At 38.7% G+C, this 15,623-nt stretch overlaps 1 protein-coding gene across 2 annotated transcripts in view; it reads left to right on the plus strand.

The window, feature by feature from the left end:
* Positions 1–8,012, plus strand: part of LOC111044753 (queuine tRNA-ribosyltransferase catalytic subunit) — a 53,789-nt gene extending 45,777 nt beyond the window's left edge. For both annotated transcript variants that reach the window (XM_022329973.2, XM_039423818.1), the window contains 2 exons: positions 5,311–5,505; positions 7,737–8,012. In XM_022329973.2, coding sequence (XP_022185665.2) covers positions 5,311–5,505; positions 7,737–7,892 — 351 coding nt within the window. In that variant the 3' untranslated portion in view covers positions 7,893–8,012. The remainder of the gene's footprint in view (positions 1–5,310; positions 5,506–7,736) is intronic.
* The last annotated feature ends 7,611 nt before the right edge of the window (positions 8,013–15,623 follow it).

Raw genomic sequence — 15,623 nt, forward strand, 5'->3', positions numbered from 1 at the left:
ACATCACCTGCTTCCTAAAGATGTCTTTGTTCTCATAGAGACAGTCAAGATAGTCCTGAAAGGTGATGTATCATTCAGCATCTGGGTGGGATTTTAACAGTTCTTTTCCAAGTATTGGTCTTCTCACTCCTTCAGCTTTCTTTATGAAACCACTCTTTAATCGACTTGAATCTTTGGTGAAGCATCTGCAGGAATACAGCTTTGATTGTAGACTTACATATTCATGAGGAGCTCTGCCAGCATATTCATCCTTGAACTTTCCAAGTACCATCTTGTTTGTGTCTGAATAGCATGGGTGGTCGGTCAGATACTCAGATGAATCAAAGGTGTCTTTCAGTTGCTGGTTGTTGATGATGTCATTGTAGAGGTTCTCAGTTCTCACAATGTAGAATAAGCTGTCCGTATCCTGGTAAAGCAGTTGCAGGTTTTCTTTGTATGTAGGTTTCATCACATTGTAGTGGAATTGATACATAAGGGTCTTGCTAATGTCCAACACTGTCAAACCAATGTAGATAGGTTTGTTCAGCTCAACTTTCTCCTTGTGCAGTGTCACAGCAAAAATGTTTTTGTCAAAGATGATGCAGTCCTTGTAGGTTGGTTGGGCAATCAGTTTCCTTAACGTTTCTCATTGTTGACAAGCTCCATGGTCTTATTCCAAACATTCTCCATTGTCTTGCCAAAAACTGTATTGTTCATCAGTTTGAAGAAATTTTTTCAAATTTGCTCCTCAACTGTTGTCAAAGTCTGGTGTTTAGCATGATGTAGGGTGCTAGGAAGTCCTCCTGCTCAAACCTTACACCTTGATGAAATTTATTGATTTTCAATCCATGTTGTACTGCTTGTTTGAGGGTACGGTAATGACATACATATCGTTCATGGTTGTTTAGAGTTGTCATCTATCTAAACAATCCTGATTTTAGTGCTTTTTTGTTCTCAGCTAGGAATGGAAAATCATTGTGGGAGTCGTGTAGCTCAGCTGGGTACTCAACGTCCACCTCCAAGATGTAGCCAATCTTTTGAACATCTCCAACACCATCAATACCTCTACTCACCCCCTACAACTCATCTTTCTCCATCCACTGGAATTTCCAGCATGGTAGTGGTTGACACATCACCCAGCCATACAGGTTGTTTGCATCTGTGTACAGGAGGTATGATGTGGGCTTCTCGGAGTCGACAGGCACTCCTGTGTAGGTGTTGTTGGCAATGGCATGTCGATGAACACATGTTGTTATTCCACCTCTGATGCCTCCTTCAATGAACATATACATGTCTGTCAGTTAGGAGTTCTAGTTCAACTTTTGTATACTTTAGCATAACATCAAAGGAGAAGCCTGGTGATGTGAAGTAGTGAGCACAATCCAAGTTATAGTTTTTCAAGCACATATCTCTGAAGCTTTCAAAGACATTGGCCAGAAGGAGAACATCTGTTCTGAGATCACTGTACTCCCCCAAGGTCTTACAGTTAAATTTATCCCACACTTGTTGGGCATGTTCATATGCCTCATCAGTGATGTGGCTGTCAGTTAGCTTGCTGAAAAACGTTTCCTTTGGTGGTAGTGAGGTCTCCTCCAGTTTCTCTCACAAGTTGCAATATTCATAGGGGAACACACTCTTTCTGGAAACCAATTCCAGTTTGTCTCCAAATTCTCTAGCAGTATGTGGTAGCACTGTTGACACTTCTTCAGTAGACTTCACAAGGTTGATGACTAGGTTGTCCAGGCTGTCCGGTGTGAATCTGAAGGTATCTATGAATCATAGGTGCAGTTGTTTTGAAATTCGTTTGGTGAATGATATGTACTTTTCTGATGTGTTTGGGATGACAAACAGCTGCTCTTTATTGGTTTCAAGTTGCAGTATAATCAAGTGAGTGTCATAATTGGAAGAGTTATGGAGAAAAACGGTAATGAATGTTCTACGACATCTTTGAAGGTTGACCTTGTTGCACAGAGCATTCCAGTAGACTCCTGTTATTATATGACAATGGTCATACACCTTGTCACCATTGAATAGTTTCTTGCAGGCTTCGCAGTTGGTGGCAGCATTGTGTCTGGCTTCCTCCCTCTCAAAAAGTGGAAGCATCTTTATTTTATGATGATTGATTGCCTAGATCTAGATCTCTTGCATGCATGTTTAGAGTTTTGATGAAGTGTTTGGCTGCATCAGGTCCTCTGTAGACAATTTGCTCCTGAGGGATGTGGTTGGTGATTGTTAACCATGATGGTAATAGGTTCTTATCTCTAACAAAGTAGAGGCAGTAGCTCATTGCTGTGTGACGCTGGATCACTTTGGTTGCCTTCCCAATCCATTGCTGCTCTTCCTCGGGCTACCCCAGTAGACATTCGAAATCTGCATAGGCCACCAATGGTAGTCTGAATTTATTCAAATGTTTCTCGAATTTCATTGTTGGTGGGCTTCCATCTTCCTTGAGTTGAGGCATGATGATTCTAGCAGTCTGGTTGTTGGCACAGTACTCCTCATGATCTTTCATCCTCTGCTCCCCATTATTGTTGATGTAGTGTGTAAAGCACCTACAACAAATGATGATGAGGTGGTTGTGTTTAGTGAGCTGAGATCCTACAAGTTTCTCAAAGTTTTTTATGAAACAGTAGTGAATGTTGATATTTTCCTCTTCTTCTTCTTCATGATTGGTGGTGGTGGCTTCACTGATGTTTTGAGTGGTGGTGGTGGCTTCACTGCTGTCCTGAGTGGTGGTGATGGTGGCTGCACTGCCATCATTGTCATGGAGGAGTAGTAAATCAAAATGATCCTCCTTCATTTATTTTGCAACACGTCTCGGATAAATAATACACTTGGAATCCATCCCATATATATTGACAGTTACACTTGGATTATCCCTCTCAAAATGGTCAATTTGATTGATGGTGGTGGGGAAAGAAATTCCATTGAAATTGTACTTTTCAGTCAGCCTCTGTCTGAATATCTCTCATTGATTCGTTCAGGATATGCTCCTTGCACATGTTTGGTGAGGATTGCCCACTTGAAACATTGTTGATCACTATTCTTTGGATTGATGATGGCTTTTCTTGCTGCAATATTGGCTGGCAGTTCAATGTAGGAAGATCCTCAAAGTGGTTTGTGCTTGCTTATGAGTATGAGGAGACCGTCGATGATGAGAAGGCTCCATCCACTAGAGTTGCCCTCGAACTTGGCCTCTTCTTCCAACAGCTTCTTGCATGCCTTCCTGATAATTCCAGCAAGATCGTTGACATTGAATATGGAATAGTTCGGTGTCTTGAAGGCTACATTTTGAAATTCTTCCTGCTCAATGTTCTTCTCATCAAGGTGGCTGCATTGGTATGTAGCCTCCAACACCAGGTTGACCTTGATTGGCCCATGTACCTGGAACTCCTGACCTATCACATCAATGATCTTTGTGTGCAGGCTGTTCAGCAGAGAGTGGAAATCCTTTGCTGGGTTGGGTGAAGAGTTGTTGTTGTAGAAGAGTGTCCGAAGGTTGTTGTTGAAGGCCTCCTCCAATGTGCAAAACTCTCCTGACAAGCTGCTGGTCTGCTGGCATCTGGTAGCTTTGTTCATCTGTAACATACATACAAGAAGATAAATAATGAGGTGCAATGTAGGCAGCGATCATCTAGTGACACAGTCATCTTGAATGTCTTGCACACAATCTAGATGTTCAGCATACAATTACTATATATATATATGCTACTGAGAACCAATCATACAATGGTATTATGTTCAGAAAGAACAATGTTTGAAATCAATATTTTGAGGTTAGTTTAGGTTGGAAGAAGTTACTAGTAACTTCTGCAGACCTAACCTAACCACAGTTCATTGTCTACAATCATATCAATCTGTTGACTTATTGTTCATAGAGCTCCACAGGCAGAAACATACTTATATGCAAACATATATTATGCATTACATCATGAGGTGACATACTAGACATCATTAAAATCATATGAATCTGCTGACATTTTGCTTATAGAGCTCAACAGGTATGAAGACTATTATTTACAGAATCTACTATGCAATAAATTAAAGTGACACTGAACATAATAAATCAATCATATAAATATCCATTTTTATGAGTAGAATAAGAAAAATTTCTTCATCTCTTTTCAAAACATATAATAAAAACACTTGTGTACTAACCTTTTTTATACAATTGAAGATCAAAACGGCGGCGGTGTGTCCTAGGATACTTTTTCATAAAGAGAAGTGTGTGGCAGTGCTGCAATGTGCTGAAATTCCAGGTCCTAGAACTGAACATGTGAGATGTGTCTTCTATAGCTCTTAACTGAACACTGATGGTCCCCCCACTGTTGTGAACACTATATATACACTCCAGAGTGGGTGGGAGGCTTTCTGATTTATTTTTATTTTTTTTTATTATTAATTTTTTTTTTAATTATTTTTTTTCAAGTTTTGACCTTGTCTTTGATCTTGACCTTGTCTTTGGCCTTGATACTCAGCTGTTTAGATCAGTCTAGATTTATTGCAACAATGATTTCATGCTAACCTTGGTTAGGTTAGGTTTGTTAGGTTAGGTGGGCATGTTGTCCCAGGACCGGAAAAATTATACTACTTTGGATGCTTGGTCCCCTGATATTAATTAATTAACCATTCATTCAATGCTTCGTGTTTTGATGACAAGCAGTAATCAAGCTACCTCTTTAATAAAGTAATTGATATTACTGTTATCAAAGTCATTTCTAGTTGGAGCCGAACAGCTCGCAACGCTTTTATACTATACTCAGCTGTTTAGATCAGTCTAGATTTATTGCAACAATGATTTCATGCTAAATGCATGTAACACATCAAACAATGCAGTTTAACCTATTGCATGCACGGTCCGCATCTTGGACTTTCCACTGCTTTTAACTCTGGCTGATCAGGTAACTGAACCTACAGTCATGGACAAGAGAGTTGATCTCTATTTGTTCGGTGCTATAGTGGACGGAAGTAAAAGGAAGCAAACTGCACTTGTTTGACTGCATGCTGGCTGGTTGACTCAAATAGCTGCATACATATGAGCTGGATGATCAAATATTATTGCTATGCTTAATGGTGCAGTGGAAGGGGTAAATCGACTGATGGATACACTATCCAGTCTGTAGTTATCATTATTTCCATTCAACTACAGATTAAGAGATAGCTATGCTATTATCATCTGCAGTATAAGGACACTATTCTCGTCAGCAGCATAACTGCTGACACTATTCTAACATCATAATTTGCTACCAAATTGCAATAAAAAAGAACCACAAAACAATATACAATAATACTAATCTTTAAAAACATTTGACTGAAGTAATTAATTTACAGAGATTTGGGTGTGGTTTAACAGAGAGCGGCCAGATCAATCTAAAAAAGCAAACTTACCAATGTGACTATCGGCCCATCGAGGAGCACTGTGACTGCAGCACCTGTCAACGATACACTCGCGCTTACCTGCACTCTATTGTCACAGTCGATACTGTTGCATGTCATCTACTCACTGTTCACAATATATCTTTTCAAGTAAGTGCCAACATCAGCCCATTCAATGTCATTATTTACTTCTCGTTGTTAATATTTTCAAGTACTAATTGTAGCATAGACTATAGAATCTTTATGTCAAAAAAACACAAAACAAAATAGTTTGTTATTTGATATCCTTGTATAATATTCTCTACTACACTAGAATACTTCTAAATGTTTATCGGTGATGAATAGACTTGAAAAATAAGTGAGGCCCATTGACGGCTTAAATGATATATTCAGGCGAGGTGGAACTTCCATCAGGAACTCTCCACCAATAAAAGTCATACAAGTATTATTATTAGTGAGGAAAACACTGATAGTAAAAATATAATCTGAAAAAATCAATATTCATTCTATTGGTGCATATATTCACAAAATCAAGTCAATGATTGAAAGAGAATCAATAGAATAAACCAACATTTTTATAAATGATATAGTTCAAATGGAGGTATGTTGCCACATTTGAGGGTGTGTGTACACCAAGGGCGGTCAGGCATCTGCGCTCCACGTCCTTTCTAAGGATAGCGGTCAAATACAAGCGTTCTATAGTCCATGCAAACCTTATTTTGCAGCATGGAGCTGTATGGACAATGTTATATGAATATAACAATAGGAGCACTGTCAAATGTCACCACATTTGACAAAGTGTGACACCACATTTGAATATTAATAATATTGACTTCAACTATATTAACAATACTTTGAATATTCAAAGTTATTCACACTTATGACAGTGTACTTCATGCAAATTTTTGCCGTTTTTATGCTGATTCTATCAAAAATTATACTTTCTCTTGCTCTTTCTCTCACACAATTAGCCAATAAACTCTAAGAATTCTGTAAAATCTGGATGAACTGTACTTCATAAGAGTAATGCTGCAATCTAAGGCACAGAATACATAAGGTTTGCAGACTATAGTTGGATTTCTCAATAAATTGTAGATAAATTTGAGAAAAATAAGATATCAGAGTTTCTATTATCTGTAGATTCAGTATCAATTCAATAACTAGTAGTTCTGCAAACAGTAGACCTCGCTCATGAATACAACTCTCAATCTAATGAGAAGGGCCAGTAAGTACAGTATATTATTGTGAAGATTTAGTCATGTCATCTATTATTTCCTCCATTGAAAGTGTTAGATACACTGTTTGCAGGGACACCGGACTTATCATGGAGGTACCTTTATATCGTCTCCATATTCACAATATAAACATATATTACAACTCTTCTAATAATTAATTATAAGAAATCGGTCAACTGACGGAAAAATGGAATATGCAGTAGGCAATTTAGATGATGAATCGTCTCACAGACGATGGTGAGATGGAAAATGATTCTAAATAAGATGGGTTTGTTGGTGACAATGACAGGAGGTTGCTAATGATATTTTTCATAAAAAGTGGATTCAATGTTATGGCTTTATTAACCTAATGGCTTTGTTAATTAATTTGATTAATCAATTTAAAAATGATAAGATGATTCAATATTATCATTCTATATAGTCATAATGATAATTTTGTAATTATATATTATTAGAATAAGACAAAACAATATTAGTATAAAAAAAAATCTGGTAGGAACAAGATTTGAATCTGGTTCCCATGGTGTGATAAACTATGCTCAAACCGCCTTGGACACCATGCCCTGGTAATAGTGGTTGCGAAAAAGTAGGAACTTGAGTTGCTGTATCTTCAAAGATACTTTTGAGGTTATTCTGCAGTTTTTTGAAAATTACAAAAAATTACGGAGGTCTTACCAAAAATCGTTACACATACGTTTCTGCGCCTTGTTTCAAAGAACTTGCATACCAAATTTCATCCAAATCAGACAATAACTGTGACTGTAACTGCGGTACAAACAAACAAAAGCCAGTCGAGTCGAAACTAAGACCTCAGCTTCGCTTTGGTCAATAATATTATAAAAGTCTCTTTTTTGTGCTAATTCAATTACAAATCTCAGTTTCCATGTACTTAGCTTTCAAGAATGCATAACTCGGAACACCTGACTGCTCTCTGTGTATGTGCACACCCAGGGTCAAAAAATAGTGGAGCAGCGAAGTTGGAATATATGAGAGAAGGTAGCTGTGAGTGAGCAAATATTATTTTCAACAGTTCCAGCTACCTTCTCTGATACACTCTACCTTGGCTGCTTCACTACCCTTACAATTTCACCAATTGTCGTACTTCTTCCATTTAATTAATATTTGATTATTTATGATTTTTTCCAGATGAGGTTGATGAAATCAATACAGAAAAGTATTGAGGAAGATAAATTTCCAGAATTCGTTAGAAATTTCATGAGAAAATGTTTTGTGGAAAAAGAATATCCTGAGTGGATTGTAGAAGCTTTATCAGCTGTTAATATACATTTAGATTGTAGTTAACAAGACTAATGTCTCAGAAACATCACTTGATATATCTATAATAATGTAATTATTTCAATAATTCTGATCTACTCAAAAGGAGTCATTTCTCGCAAAAAAATAAAATAATTTTAAAACTATTATTATTAAAATCATTTAAATCCCAAAAATCACTGAAAACTAAAACCTATTATTTCATATAAGTTAGCAATTTACAAAATAAATCAATTATTAATCCTCGAAACTACTAAGCATGTGGGCTGGTGACGGACCTCTCAAAGGCATCTGATCAACGGGGAAATCTTATCCCATAAGCTGCATCTGTATGGATTCAGGGGCGAGGATGGTTTGACTCATATACCTCACTGATGGATACCAACGAGTGAAGATTCAATCATCTTCACTCATTTATAATTCCTAGTGGATGAAAGCAAGGAGTGGTATTCCTCAAGGCTCGGTTCTTGGGCCATTACTGTTTCTCTTGTACATTAATGATTTACCTCCATACTTGGAACCTGCACATTATGTATTGTATGCTGATGATGTGAACATCTTATTGAAGTGCAACAATCAACAAAAATTGGAATCTGAGTGCATCTAATATGCTCATACTGAATCACGAAAAAACCAAGGAAGTACCTTTCAGAACAGCTAGAGGGGCAACTTTGGAAACAGAAGACAGACATGTGGAACATGTAGATAAAATGAAAGTTCTAGGAGTGTTATTGGATTCAGAAATTTCTTGGAGACCTCACTTGGAATCTTTGAAAAGTAAGTTCGGTGATATTCGTATTTAGAAACTTGAAAGGATTGTTGGACACAAGAAGTCTAAAAGATGTTTATTTCCCATTGTTCCATTCTCTTCTGACCTATGGGATTATATTTTGGGGAAATTCGAGTCAAGTGATCGACATATTCTGAATCCAGAAGTGGGTGATACAAGTGATTGTTGGAGAATTCATACGTTCAAGCTGGAGACCATACTTCAAAGAGATGAAAATTCTCCCGAACTTGTATATCTTGGAAGTTGTATGTTCCATAGATAAGAACAAGAATAGATTCTGAACTTGCGCACATTTCCACAATTATGGAACAAGGAGTTGCAGGTGCTATACACAGGACCACTATGTATGAGAGAGGAGTAGAGTGCTGGGATTCAAATATTACAATAGAATATTACCGTCTACCACAAGAGAAAACACAGGACGTAAATTTATAGTATTGATAAAGGAGCAACTCTTAAGGCTGATGAATTTTACTTTTGATGAATTTTACTCTTTGATCAACAATATCATCTGATTGTTACAGTTTAGATGTATAATTCAAAATACCTCTGAGCATATTTTTGTGCTCTACAATCTGAGATCTGGTAGAGTGCTCTATCTCATATATATTCCCAGGTACACCTGACAACAAAGCTCCCTGTATTGTGAAAAACACTCAATTTTCAGCTTCAAACATCATCACCAACTACATTGTTCTCACATTGATATTTTGCACAATGAAATAAGTTCATGAGACTATGTTCTATGAGAACATCCGTTAGATGCACTTCATTTCAGTATTTCCTAGTGGAGAAGCGTGCTTAAGGACACCTCAAGGATCAAAATTTCAAACACTTATAACTTTTGACACACTACACTTCATTATTCTCGGCTCGTCAAGGCGGTCCAAAATCATGGTATCATAAGTCAAATTCGGTCGAAAAATGGAAAATTTATTGTTGAGTGTACTTATGATGCATGATTTTTGACCGCTTTGACCAGCCGAGAATAATAAAGTGTACCTAGTATGATGAAATCTGAGAATTGTGTCAAAAGTTATAAGTGTTTGAAATTTTGATCCTTGAGGTGTCCTTAAGCATGCTAGTAGTAAGATATTACAGGAACAGCGTACCCAAACAGGGGCGTGGCCTTGCCCCCAGGACCCGGGGACCAGCGCCAAGGCCAAATCCCCCCCCCCTCCAGGGGTGGGGGACCAGCAGGGGTCATTGACCTGTTACTTCTGCCCACTTCAAGTCATCAACCTTCTATCTCCACCCATTTTCATCAGTTAGATCCCCCCCTCCACATCCAAATCTACCATTTTGCTCAAAACCAGCCTTTTATCCTAGTCAGATGGTTTTTTTTTGGATATAACCATCATATCGATGTTTCAATCAATGTTCTTCTGGCATTAAAAAATCATCCTTATTGAATGGAATCTCTGGTTTAGACATTCTAATTCTTCGAAAAAAATCCTCCACACTATGTTCTAATGTGAAGCTGCAACCTTCAAGCTCTGCCCAATCAAATGTTCTTGAAGCCATTACACATTCTCCTATCAGATAATATATTGCTTGAATTCAGCATTATTGTATACATAATCTATCATACTCTCTTCTAATAGCCTAATTCCAGTCTTAAGATTATCATAACTAACAAATCCAACCTTTTCTTTTTGGTACTCATCTTTAGTTAAAAGATTATTAATACTAGTCTTTGCTTCTTCAGTAATTATCTTTAAACTTTATTTGAGATGATCAAATGACACTAGTTCAGCCTTCTCCTTATTGAAATCTGATATTGTCAAAACTGTTTTTTTGAGTTCTTCCAATTGTTTCTTCAAACTATCTTTGGAAGTAATCAAATCCGCCTTTTCCTTATCAAAGTCCGATCTAGTTAGAACTGTTTTCTTATGTTCACTTAACTGATTTTCTAAATATTCCTTAGCATCTATCTCATTACTTTTACCATGTGAAACATGTCCAAACCTGTCCACAGACATGTTGTAACTGAAAGAGTGAATAAGACATTAACTTCAACCTTTCCTAATACATTTCCGCTCAGCCAGATCAAAAATAGCCTCTAACAATTGATTACTATCTGTGATTGTTGTTATATGATGATCATTGCTACATCCATAGTGGAAATGGCCACGTTCCTCAATTACAATATCTAAGAGCTCATACACTTCAGATAAGATTGAATACTTTGAACTTGAATTCGACCATTTACTATCATCAGACAATTCTTTATCATCATTATCCTCAACTCTACTATCATTCTCAACACAATATTGTGAGAATCTAATGCTATTAGCCAATTCTGTAAACTCGTCCAAAGTTATTCCCATTAATATTAGAATGTCCTATTCCACCCTCTAGGTTTCCTAATAATTGCAAAGTATTGCTACAATGTGGACTAGCTACAGTCGGATATGGGTCGGGGTCAGTAGCTGTACTGACAGGTGGAGTTACCGGACCTACACTTCTCCCTCTATCCTGATTCTTTACCCTCTGCTTCTTTCGCGAGATTTTTAATTTCAGGGGAAGAGACCCCTCGAGTTTGTTCGAAACTCGACCTACAATATTCTATGTTAACACAAAATAGAATTATAATTAGTATCGGGAACGTCATAAGGAGAGGAGATTCGTGACCCGATCTCATGCTCAACCACTGAACAACTGCCCTAAATGAAACCTACAAGGACAGAGAATCCCCCAGGAAAATCCACCTTCAAATACAGTCGGCAATTTGACATACAATATTCCATTCACTAAAATACAGAATAGAATATTAACCCTCTAGTACACCACTATTAGGAGGGCCGCTCAGAACGCAGCCGTACACGAACCCGTTCACCGAACAACTGCTTCTCTCCCAGGTCATCTTGAAGCAGCACTGGGTCGCTGAAAATTAGGAGGTCGGGGGAAAAGAGATTGCCGACCAATGGGAGTCTGAAAAGACGATCACGTCACTGGTCATGTGACAGGGTTTGAATCCACTAGTGCTGATGCTAAGGGTGCAGCTAATGATGACAATGATACTAATTGCTACACTAAATCAGGCCGGTAAACAATATTTCTCACCAGAAATTACAAGAAGAATGATACCGACTCAACTCGGTAGTCGCTTATCGTTTTGATGATATGGATGCTACTAATGCAATACAAAATACGAGAACGCTCAGAGTGGTAAACAAGATCTGGAAATTTCTGGTTAAGATGAATCCGCTGCTGATGATTCATAGGGATTGGCGACGATGGTGATGATGTGCATACACTACTACAAGTCCAACAAGATATATCTGGAAGTTGACCCTATTCTTATTCTAAAACAGAATAAATTCGCTAATTTTACACTAGACAATGGCTCTCCATCCGTCACAAAAATTCACTTTGTGACACCCCACTCATACTAATGAGGGGGGGGGGTTGGCGATGAGAAGAAAATATAGCATCCGAGGTACCAGTTGACTCCGTGTTGAACCCATGATCACACACCTGAAGTACAGCACTCAAGAAAACAAGAAGGAAGTTATAGAGAGAAGATAACAGAATGAATAAAGAGAGAGATGAAAGAAGAGTGTCAAGCTGAAAAGAAAAAGAATAATTAGTGCAGTAGGTCAGGCTTCTCAAAGCCACAAGATAAGCATGACCTAACGCTGAAAAAGAAACAACCTGTTGCTCCAATACTATTATAACAGCAATTAGCAATAGACTTCATCGCTTGTTATCTCCCGATAACACTGATAACGACAGCCCCTGGCTGACAGCAGTTGTATAATAATCTGAAAGAAAAGGAAAAGTAAAACGGCGCAGCACCTGTGAAGAATGAAAAGAAAAAGGAGAAAAAGATGAAAAGAGAACCATTCACCCCTCATAGGGAACACATTACAGATCTACCTAATCAATACAGTACTGTTTCTACACTCGAGCACCTTGTAACGCACATTCTGCAACCCGCTCCACACATCAGCAATACTACCTATTTCTTTCGCTCTTCTCCATCGGCTCCTGTACTGTTGACAGCTGGAATACAATGAATTGTTATCAAAATCATTCACCCCTGATCTCCTTATCTCGGATTGGGTTTTCAATTCTCCTTTCCCACTAAATTTGCTACCGCTACGGCGATTTTCAATTGAATGAGCTACACTACAACCTGAGTTAACTCTATTCAACTCGCCCTCCTCTATATGAGGAAACCGTGACAGTACACCCCGTACCACAACCTTGTCCTGCCTATTCTTAATATTTAAAGCATTCCCCTGCTTCTCTATATTTTTAGGACAGGTATAAAGTTTAATAGATTCAACTCTTTTATGGAGTTTTACTTTTTTCCCGCTTACAGGAGCTTCTTCAGAGATAGGTGAAAACTTTTCAAGTTTTCTTACAGGGGGTTTATCTACCTTCTCCATCCTGGAGACAACTGATAATTTTCCCTCATCATCCCTACTCCTTAAGCGAATACCATGAGGCTGTAACTCTATTACAGCTCTCATATCACGGAGATTTTTCAACCCTAAAACCATTCACGAATTTATATTAGATGTGATAGATACCTTCCAATTATAATTTTTCCCACAAACGATAACCAGTAATATGTGCTCCCCCTCTACTCCAAGACGGTTAGCTACTTCAGAAGAGATAAATGTTTTATCTGTCATCGTATCAATTGAAGCATTGAGATCCATTCCACCTACTCCCACATGGACATAAATTCCACCTCCATCACCCTCACTCTCCTGTCTCTAGCTAGCTACTGTAGCAACTTTTGAGATACAAGACTTAGACATCCCTTCACGCTTTAAGCTACCTGTTACTCCATTATCTACTATACTAGGTTCCCACTCTACAATTCTATTACACATTTGAATATTCATATTATGATGCTTCATAAATGACAAACCCAATGACACATCGTGGGAAAGCCCCTCTACAACTACCGGTTGAAATGAAACTAAAATATTCTCTACTTTTAAATTAGTTATAATTTTCGTGGAAAAATTATTATACTTCCCATTGGATAATATTTCATGGTGACTACAATTTTCTTTTCTAACACACCCTACTTGCTCTAACACTTCAAGAGCTTTTCCGCTAATACAGGATACCTCTACTCCCATATCTAACAGTGCAATAAATTTTTGCCCTGCAATTTCTTTTTTTTTTTATTTCAATAAAAATGTGCTCATCCCCCAACTTTGACCTCGTACTTAAAACATGTGATGACTTCACTACAGCGATTCCTGATATCTTATTGGTTTGTGAGACACATTTACAATAATCAAAAATTTCTTTACACTTTTGACAACTAGAAATTTCGGGACAATTTGACTTCCAATGCCCTACTTTATTACAATTCCAACACTTAGGCTCTTGGATTTCTCCTACCCTATTTTCTCGCGTTTTCGACGCTGCCTTAGGTTGAAAATCACTCCGTTTTTCTCCATCATTTTTCGTGTTTTTCAGAGATAACCTCCCATTTTCCTCTTCTGCACGAATCGCCTCATACTCACGGTTACATCTAACAACTCATCCACATTTTTAACCCCTACACTACGAACATATAATTTATACCTCGGTAATAAATTTAAATACAACCTTTGGAACATCATATCCCCCTCATAACTACCTAACCGTCTCATCAAGGTAAGCAAGGCTTCGGCATACTCATCTGCCGGTTCGCCCTCCCTCTGCTTCCTTGCAATGATCTGACTCTCAAGGTCGTTCCTATAAGAATGAGGATGATAACAGAGTTTAAATGCCTCTACAAAATCAGCCCACGTCCTCCACTGGGAGCGACGATTCCGCATCCAAAGTAGGGCATCTCCCTCCATCAGCTCCGGCAGGGCTATAAGAGATTGCTCCCCAGAGATCCCATATGCACCCTGGAGTTCCGCGAGCCTCTCGATGAAACTGGGAGCATCTGATACACCATCAAAATGTAAATTCCAACTTCTTACCTTGTTGCAGACTTCTCCCTGACTATATGAGCCTGAAGAGCGGGACAGTGCCGGCTCTATACCTGGTTGAGAGGCAGCAGCGGTCCGGGATTGAAGGTGCTCGACCATCCTCCTCCTCAGCTCCTTCACAGTCCCCGCTGCCGACAGGCCAAGACACTCTAGGTAGCCGACCGCTTTCTCCTTATTCAGCCCATACACCCACGACACTCTGGGGTCGGCTTCGCGTTCCGTAGTGTCTGTCTCGTGATCTCCCTGGTCCTCCTCGTACTCTTGGAGTGTAGACTCCTCTCCCCATTCCGACATCGTGCACTGGGGTTTACCTAACCTTTGGTCACGATCTACTTGGGCGCCAGACGTCTTGGCCCCACGTTGGGAGACGTCAGTTTTATTAGAATGTCCTATTTCACCCTCTAGGTTTCCTAATAATTGCGAAGTATTGCTACAACGCAGACTTGCTACAGTCGGATATGGATCGGGGTCAGTAGCCGTACTGACAGGTGGAGTTACCGGACCTACACTTCTCCCTCTATCCTGATTCTTTACCCTCTGCTTCTTTTGCAAGATTTCTAATTTCAGGGGAAGAGTGTTTGTCCGTGCCGTTGCTGGCTGATTCGGCCCTCGGCCTTTGGAATACAGGGTGGGTGTTAAGGGAGATTAAGATAACCCTATACAAGGAGACAGATCTGACTATCAGATCCCTACCAATAATTCTATTTATAAAGGTAGTATGCAATCTGAACCAACTGCGAATTGACGGCGAGCAAGCTGTACCTGCAAGCCCGGGATGTGGTTTTTCTATGGGGTTTAAGGTGAGGGCTATGGAGTAACGGTATGGCAGAACTATGGAGTTGTTAGTGATATTTAAGATATCGTCAAATAGAGCACGGTATAGGGTGTAAGCTATAGAGAGTGGGGTGCAGGGTATGAGGTATACGGTATAGGGTATAGGGGACAGAGAATCAATAATAAGATTATTATCCTCTACAGCAAATAAATATCTGCTCAATAATCCGCAATCTGAGA

The sequence above is a fragment of the Nilaparvata lugens genome, chromosome 3 (assembly GCF_014356525.2).
Source record: "Nilaparvata lugens isolate BPH chromosome 3, ASM1435652v1, whole genome shotgun sequence".
NCBI classification, from domain to species: domain Eukaryota; kingdom Metazoa; phylum Arthropoda; class Insecta; order Hemiptera; family Delphacidae; genus Nilaparvata; species Nilaparvata lugens.